Raw genomic sequence first — 9,886 nt, forward strand, 5'->3', positions numbered from 1 at the left:
CCTTTATATTCAGGAATAGTGCCCTCAAAAGATGACCCTTCATGAACGCTTTATATGCTTCGATATTGTGAGCAGTGATCGCAAGAGTGACCTTTGTGAAAACTGAACTGAGAATCAGAGAGTAAGCCTTCCAGCTCAACAAAGCGCTCAAGTCTATCAAGAAATTATTAATCTCTTCATCAAATTCATTTCGACACGCATGATGCCAAGAGATAGATCTTTTTTGATTTAACAATTAGGATGGTATCAAATTCTTTCCATTGATCTGGCAACATTCCACAGCTCATCATCTGATTGAATGAGATTAAAAGAATCTCCACCGCTATTGCAGGAAGAATAGTTAATAGAAAGTTATTTAAGTAAATCTGACGCAGATCTTTTTATTTTTAAGGATTTAATTATCATATTTAATTATCATATTCAATTCCTCCAACTGGAAACTATTAATCTCAGAAAGAAACTATTAATGGAGGCTATATTAATTGGATCATTCAATTTAGATATTCCTGAGAGGCTAGCCTATCTATCATATATTCGACCATTTCCTCGACCGAGGAATAAAATGTAAATTAGGTTTATTAAAAGGACAATTTTTCAAGCGGTTTACCATATCCCAGAAAGATTTATTTGGAAACTTATGATCTACTTTATTAATAAGGATAAAGTTATCACGGTAGTGTTTCGCACCAAGTGGACGCCCAGCGTGAGACCGCTCCGTGTCTTTTTTGAGTCAGTGAATTGCGAGCATCCAAGATTATTGTTTTTTCAATAAAGGCTGGACTGATCGACTTCTGAGCCCAAGTGACAGCTTGGAATTATATCACAAGTGTTTATTTTACCTCTATATGTCCTACGAACGAAGATGTCGTGATGCGAAATGTCAAATTTTTATGTAAAATACGTCACCGCCTTAAAAAAAATCTCTTTTTCATATTTTCGACGATAGATGGCATTCGTTTATTGCGACTCTTAATAGAGACCCTCTAATCAGAGTCTGGCCATCTTCTCCCCGATTTGTGATTGGTCTGATTTTCATCCATCCTATTTAAGGGATCTCATCCATAGCATCCAAAAATCAGTTCTAATTGTGAATTTTTGGGAAAAAAATGAATAACTTAATTGAAAAATCAATTTGTGGGTTTCATTATACATATTTTCTAGTGTAGAAAATAATTTTTTCATCTCGCTTGAACGACAAAATGACAGTTTTCTGATCCAATTATGGGAATTTTCGTGAGACGAGCTCAAGCGGTATACACTATTTCAGCAAAACGATGCAACCTATACAAACTAAAAAAAAGTGGCATTATTTACTGTTATGATTATCATCGACGTAGAGATTTTTTTAAATATTGATTTTTCTTGAAATGGCAATGATTTGACAAAAAGTTGCAATTATCTTCAATTGTCGATTCAAAAAAAATTACAAAATATTTTGCAAAAATCTTACGTCAGACAATAGAGAATGTTGCTAAGAATATTCAGTTAAAATTTGAAGTTAATTGGATAAGAACTTTTTGAGTTATCATATACCGTTTCGAAAAATGCAGTTTTGAGAAAAACGCATTTGAAGTGGAGCATGCGCTTTCTTAATGTTTACTAATGGTGTCACTCTTACACTGAAATCGACACTGAAATTGCTGAAACTGGATTTAGTATAAGTTGTGATATCTATAGATAGCATCCAGGGCTTATATTTTGATGGGTATATAGTCTGTATATCTACAAAGCCCAGATTGCAAAAGAGGAATCACTTCGGGAGGCGCTTCAGGAAAATCACTTTCTCGACCACTTTGACTTTGAATTTCGCTTCCGGATCTTTTTTCTCGTATTCTTAAGAGTTCAAACTAATGATTAAAGCAATAAAAAAATTTCGACTTTTTAAAATTTCAGGGAGGTCCTTCCTTATTAAATGCATAATAGAGATACATTATACTTTTACTGAAATGTATGATGCATAGCCATGAACTTGCTATCGTAATTTTATGATTAGACACTAAATTTTTACGTTTTTTAAATTTTAATCGTCACCTAAACGTGTCAAAATGTTCATTTATTAAAAATTCTGAAGCTTATAGAGCGTCTCTATAGAACGCAACTTACAGTGTCACTATAGAATGAGAATGAGATGAAGTGAGCACGATTTTTCTCTCGTACAATTTCGATGAAAAGTAGCGGCTACTTTAGGTGATCAGAGGGTCTCTACAGCAGTGTTGTTAGACGGGACGGATTTTTGGCGCGTCGATGATCAGTGAACACAACAGTGTAGTCAGTGTAGGAAAAAATGCACGTCAGAGCATTGAAAAGGAGTAATTAAGAAACGCAAAGTTAAGGAATTCCAATCTTCGTGGCTAGATATGAGTTTTTTAAGGGATGATTAGCAAGTACCAAAAAAAATTTTAGTAAAATTTTAGAAAATGGACGATTTTACCGATTTCAATAACTTTGACATAATGTCAAAGTCACGACCCTGAGTGACCTCCTACAGATTTTAATTATTGCTTCATTAAAAAAAATTAACAAATAAAATTTGAAAGTTGACTATCTATATACAATTTTAACTTTTACTGACTCTAAGAACAATCTCTCTATTTTACAATGCTTCACACTTATTATTTTTTATTTTGTAACTATCATTTCAACGTATTTTGTGTGATTTAGTCCTCTTAACGATTCTTCTTTATCTATTTTTCTATTATATAATACTTGATATATGTTTCATAGTTTGCAGTTGGTGAGTCCTTTGATTAGTTTTATATATTTTTATCACTATTTATTAATTCTAATTCACTACGTCAATCTTTAGTGCTCACCTAGCTATACAAATTAACAATGATGCTTCTCAAATGTTGAAGAGACTCTGAGCTGCTCTCTCTTGGAGAGTTTAATCATTGCAAATAATGTTTATGTATTATTTGGACATCGCTGATGGCTCGAAATGTCCGATGGAGCCGAAACGTCCGATTTTGTCTAATTATATATAAGACCTATGAAATACATTTGTTAACTATAACGTTCTAACTGCGTCTAATTTTGCTCTTAATCGCCTGTCATTAATTTATATTTACAAAGTTTTCTGTTAACGCATACTTCAATGGACAACAAATTGCAGCCAATGTGATTTGGTCTATCCGGTCCTCAATTACTATAAAAGTCGCTTAAATGTGATTTTGTCTATATGGATTCCTCTCATAATGATTAATGTTAGATCTGATAATAATTATTGCAGTTCCACTATGTGTTTCGTCAAGATGCATTGTTTGTATAGTTTCTAGAATGTATAGTGATATGGAAGCAATTTTTAGTGAAGTGAGTTTATTATAATAACATTATTTCGATTTTTTGTGTCATTATGAACGCCTTCAATTCATGAAGGTGTTGTGTGAGTTCATTGACATTCCAGAGAACTATTTTTAAGGCGTCGAATATGCCATTTTGTCAACATAACTTGAAATCTTTATTGTTCAGATCGATCCTTTAGAAAATGGCCTTTTACAGAGTTACACAAACATAAATGAAAATACATCAAATTTCAAAATTTTTTACGAAATTTGCAAAATTTTACAGCGCGAATTAAAAATTGCGCACAAATGCGATTTACAGCTTTCGAAAGAGTGAATTTTTATTTTTAATTTGCTTTTTTATTGACCTCTATGATTTTTTTTTCGTCGAGTTATTCAACATCGAAGTAAAAAGGATCGTTTTTATTTCAATGTTGAATAAAAAACGGGAAAAAAATCATACAATACTTCACTTTATTGCTAAAAAACAAATTAAAGGTAAAGATTCATCTATCTCTATCGAATGTAAACCACATTTGTGTACAATTTTTAATTTGCGTCGTGGAATTTCATAAATTTCGCAAAATGTGAGATCTAATATGTCTTTATTTATATTTATATAACTTTACAAAATATCAGTAGGATCGATTTTTTTAAGTAGAGGTTTCAAGCTATAAAATTCTTTTTTAAACATCTCGATACGATGATTTTTTACGAGTTATTTTATGTTGAAATTTGTCCATATTTAAGATAGAACAGCCAATCCTTTCATTTTGTTGAGTAATATATAATAAATTCGGTATATTTGCATAATATTATAAGAATAGATAGAATAAAGAGTGACCTCAAAATACATGTCTTTTAACTTGTGTGTTTGTGGCCTTTGAATTTCGAATCATATTGTATACCAAACATTGTTATATGATGGGACATTAATCTCAGAAAAAAGTTTGATTGAGTATATGGTTAGTTTTGGAGATATGAGGACTCAAATAAAATAATCAAATTTCTAATATTTTCAATGTTGTTCAAGCACTGTAGACACTAAAATAAAATTAATATTACAACCACACAATGAGTCTTTTTATTCAAAATTTCTTGGCATTCTTTCAAATTTCTTGACACAAGTTTCAATTTTTATTAAATAAAGATTTTAACATTTCAATTAAATAAATTAAAAATATATGTAGTAGAAATATTGATAAATAATCTTGAATTTTTCTAGATTCTTTTAAAGTATAACAGTAAACTATGCAGTAAACCTATAACAGTAAACTTTAGGCTGCACAAAAAAGATACAGAGTACTTCGAGAAATAAGTAAAAATATATGTATCTACGAAGGATAAACTTTCTTTTTGTGTCTTGTAATACTTGAACAATATTAAAAATATTAGGAATTTAATCATTTTGAGTTCCTTGTATCTCCAAAACCTCTATTGTATACAACTTAAATTTTTTTAAGAGATTAATATCCCAGCATATACCATCATTTAGCATACAAGTTTGACTTAAAATTTAAGGAGCACAAAATGGACTAAATGCGTTACTCTTTGCATAAAAAGAGAAGAAAAAAGAAAAAAGAGAAATATAACAAGATATTTTCTTTAATTGTTATACCTCTTTAAGTTATGAAATGTTTTGTATCAATTGTTACTTAATTATAAAATAAAACGTATTAGTCAAACGATGCAATATATTTTTTGCAAACGCTATATAGCATTTTTAACATTATTTATAGGTGCCTCAACAACAAGTACAGCAAGTGCAAGTGCAGCAACAACAGCAGCAACAAATAATACATACGAGTCCACCTAGAGCAGAATTTATAAAATCTGAGGATTTATCGATGAAGTCTGAAACTTTATCTAGTTCTTCATCGCCAGTAAATCCTTCACAAGTGACTATGACAGGACAAAGACCTTCACCGTGTATACATCAAGGATGCCCTAATCCTGCTATATCTAATAACGAATGGGAAGATGAATACTGCAGCAATGAATGTGTGGTCAGCCATTGCAGGCAAGAATATTATATTAAATTTCTCTGTCTTACAAGGGAAGTTTGTCCGGAACTAATTTGATTCTCCATGAAATATGTTATAAAACACGAAAATTTAAGAGACACGTATTGTTTTATACATGCGCTAACTCATAATAACCTTTATTAAGGGGTGAAACACTTCTTTGAAGCAAAACGTATTTTTTTTTTCGAGGTGAATATGGAATTGGAAATATAAAAGACAGAAAAAATTTTTTTAAACAAAAGTTGTACGATTTTTTTTGAAGAGTTATAAAAAAGTTATTTAAAAAAATTTTTTTTTAATTTTTTTGTTTAACAAAATACTTCTACCACTCATAATTTTCTTAAATTTCAATTTTTTTAACCAAATTAAAGATTATTTTTTTACGAATTCAATCATGTTTAATAAAGTTACATTACAACATATTATTTTCGAGAATTAATATTATTAACGCTTTCATATATGTATGTACTATCCATGCTCGTATGCGTAAGTAATTGTCGTCGGAACAATAAGATATATGAAAAAATGTTTCAAATAAAATTTGTATAGTTTTCTATATGCTTTATGACTATAAAATTTATTAATTCGCTCAATAGTATGTATTCAGATTTTCAAAACTGTAATGATTTTTTTAAATACATATACATAACCTGTAATTAATTCTTTGACATTTAATTTCTTCCATGAAGAAAAATTAAAGACAATTTTATTCTTTCTTTTACAATAAAATTATTGTATAAAATTAAATCTCTCTCTCTCTCTCTCTCTCTCTCTCTCTCTCTCTCTCTCTCTCTCTCTCTCTCTCTCTCTCTCTCTCTCTCTCTTTGAAAAATGAATTGAAAAACTACTATCGCATTTAAAAATGTTATATATTTTTTTAAATTGATTAATTTGCTCAAAAATATTATTGAACGAATTAATAAATTGTATCGACACACTATACTTATCTTATAATCAAAATTGCATTAAATTGTTGGAAAATATGTTCTAAAAACAGTAAAACCACTTATCGAATAGTTCGGATCTGAAAAAAATGTTTTTAATTCTGATCAAAGCGGTTTCCAATTGGAAATTCATTCTGGAAGGTCATTGTCTAATTAAGGAATAAAGAAAGTAGAGAGTGTTGTGCAATCTATATCATCAACACACTCATACACCATACAACCGATAATATCGTGTAATGAAAATTTGCTATCACTTTTATTTATTGTATTAAAAGAAACTAATGGTATATTTGGACCAAGAGTATAAGAAATCTTATTTACCAATTATTTTAAAAACATCGAAATCTGGCCGGCATAAAATGATCTCAGGTAATTAAATGAACTTCCTTTTACAATACATTTTCAGATACTGTTTTACTATTAAAAAGTAAATATAAATTTGCATAAACGAAATAATTAATGAAATTATAAGTCTTATTTCTGTGATATATTTTATATTTTATTTAAGAATTTCATAACAGTCATAAAATAGTTATTAATTTAACATTTATATTTCTTATCATTGTCTTATCAGATCATTTTAAAATGTGTTTAGAAGCTTATTTTTCAAACATTAGTTCTAATAACGTTCTTCTTATCAATTTATGGACTGGATATTGTCCCAATATGTTTTCAGATTTAACACCTGCAGGAAAACATATTATGATTATACCAAAAGACACTACAGGAAAACTACAACTATTAGATGTTTACGGATTTGGAAAAATTTTGCTGATAGATTTTCAGATATTGTCTTATTATTGGAAAGTAATATAAATTTACATGAATGAAATGATATAAAATTACAATCTCTACGTAATCAATTGTCATTTCCGACATTACAACTTATTTAAACATTCATGGTTTAAAAATTTATTATACAAACGAAAGACCAGAAGAATTTGAAAATTCAATAGAATTTAATTTTGATAAAAATTCAACACATATGTATCGAAGGTTACAGTAATATAGCTATAGTAAAATGTTCATGATGCAAGAATTATGTTTAAAACATTCATCGAGTATCATTGTAATGAGTAAACAATACAAAATATAAATTTATTGCGTAAACATTTAGAAATTATTTCATTATTAAGTACGTTTAGAAATTATTACGTAAATGATAAGTAAATAAGATATTAAAGCGTAAAATTGAAAATAATTAAAGAGAATAATCTTAAAATATTATAAGGAAATAATATACAGAGATGAATAAAAAAAATTTTATTCACTTTAAGGAGAAATAATAAAAATTATTATATCTCTTAACATTATTTTTAATTTATAATGTTACAAATATCAATCATGTCAATTTCCTTACTCGTTGATTTATATATTTTGTTGTTCCGACGACAATTACTTACGCATAGCATGGGTAACGTATATACGGAAGCGTTATTAATTATTTAATTCTCGGAAATGATATAATCATAATGTAACTTTATTGCACATAGTTGAATTCATAAAAAAATAATCTTTAATTTGATAAAAAAAATTGAAAATTTAAGAAAATTGATGGTATTTTGTTAAACAAAAAAAATTAAAAAATTTTTTTCTTTATAACTTTAAAGAACTCTTGAAACCGTTTAACAACTTTTGTTAAAAAATTTTTTTTCTATCTTTTATACTTTCGACGATATTCATGTCGAAAGAAAAATACCGTTTTTTTTTTTTTTCAAAAGGGTGTATTATTCCTTAAACATGAATTAACGCGTATAAAAAAAAAAATATGTCTCTTAGATTTTCGTGTTTTACAACATATTTCATGGAGAATCAAATTGGACAGTTACGAAACTTCCCTTGTTAGATTAATTCATACATTTTATGTAAATAAATACTATAATATTATTAAATAAACAATCGGTGTTTGTTGCATTTTATCATATGTCTCTAATTATAACATACTCACAGTGTACATTGCCATATATTTTTAATTCCAGATTATTCTTGTACACCTCTATAATTTCTCTTTATTCTATTTATATGTTTTACTTTAAATACGAATCGCCACTACAGTCTGAATATTAAGATGTGAACTATTATATATATTTAAATGAATTAATTTCAGAAATGATACGAGGGCAAGTCAATAAATTTTTAGAAAATCTGTCAGAGGGCACTCGGAGTGTCATGTCACATTACTTTTTGATAAATAGCATCTTTCAACTGATTACTATCAAATTTTGAACGGAATTCATCGTGTGGTTTCATTTCTGTAGACGACTAAAGCGAACAACTTTGTATTTTTTGCAAAATGGAAAAAAATGAATTTTGTGCAATGATCAAACATCTACATATGAAAGGTTTAACGCCGAAAGAAATCAAAACCGAGTTAGATAATGTTCACAGCACATCTGCACCAGCGTTTGTGACTGTATACAATTGGGTGAATGAATTTAAACGTGGTCGTACAGCCACTTCGTTCGGGACGTCCAATTGAGGTTGCTACGCCAGAAATCATCGATAAAGTCCACGATATTGTTTTGACTGATCGACGAGTGAAAGTGCGCGAGCAATAGGTTGAGGCAATAGGGATATCACATGGCACAGTGATTTCAATTTTGCACGAACAATTGGATATGAAAAATATATCGGCAAGATGGGTGCCGCGTTTGCTCACTGTAGACCATAAGCGCGACCGTGTGACGATTTCAAAACAATGTTTGGAGATGTTTTAACGTCATTCAGATGAATTTCTGCGTCGATTCATTACTGTGGATGAAATATGGATCCATTACTTCACACCCGAGACGAAGGAACAAAACAATGTACTTCATCGAGTGAACCAGCTCTAAAGAAGGCGAAGATCGTGAAATCGGTCAGAAAGGTGATGACTACAGTTTTTTTAGATGCACGCGGTATAATTCATATATCGATTACCTTCTGTCGAAGCAAACGATCAATGGCGATTACTACGCAATCTTATTGGACCGTTTCAACAACATTTTAAAGAAAAATCGTCCTCATTTGGTGAAGAAGAAAGTGCTCTTCCATCAAGACAATGCACGAGTTCACACGTACCCGATACCGATAGCCAAATTCAACGAATTCCGCTACGAATTGCTTCCCCATCCAGCATATTCGCCAGATTTAGCCCCCTCCGATTATTTCCTGTTTCCAAATCTGAAGAAATGGTTCGAAGGAAAGAGATTCATCAACAGAGAGCAGCTCCGCTGAAACAGAGACTTATTTTGAAGGATTGGACAAATCATATTATTCGGATGGCTTGAAAAAGTTGGAGGATCAAGTATATCGAGCTGAAAGGAGACTATGTTGAGAAATAAAAATGAATCGATTAAAAAAATGTGTTTTATTATGTTTTTCTAAAAACTTATTGACTTGCCTTCGTAATTCCGTGTCGATCTGTAATAAATGCCGAAAACTGTAATAAACTCGGTTCCACTTCCGGCCGAAGCAATATTTTTCGCAATAAGTTTATTACAGTTTTTTAAGATTAAATTTGGGAAATTTGGAGGGATTATTAATATTTCGGATTAATTACGTTGAAAGTCCGACGATCATATCAGCACGCAATTATCATTTCTGAAATTAATTCATTTAAATGAATATATATAATAGTTCAACATCTTAACATTCA

At 29.7% G+C, this 9,886-nt stretch overlaps 1 protein-coding gene across 2 annotated transcripts in view; it reads left to right on the plus strand.

The window, feature by feature from the left end:
• Positions 1-9,886, plus strand: part of LOC105145005 (uncharacterized) — a 253,216-nt gene that overhangs the window by 222,267 nt on the left and 21,063 nt on the right. For both annotated transcript variants that reach the window (XM_087406192.1, XM_011054300.2), the window contains one exon: positions 5,021-5,301. In XM_087406192.1, the coding sequence (XP_087262318.1) occupies positions 5,021-5,301 (281 nt within the window). The remainder of the gene's footprint in view (positions 1-5,020; positions 5,302-9,886) is intronic.

This window comes from Acromyrmex echinatior, chromosome 5 (assembly GCF_024713525.1).
Source record: "Acromyrmex echinatior isolate Ae372 chromosome 5, ASM2471352v2, whole genome shotgun sequence".
Lineage (NCBI taxonomy): Eukaryota > Metazoa > Arthropoda > Insecta > Hymenoptera > Formicidae > Acromyrmex > Acromyrmex echinatior.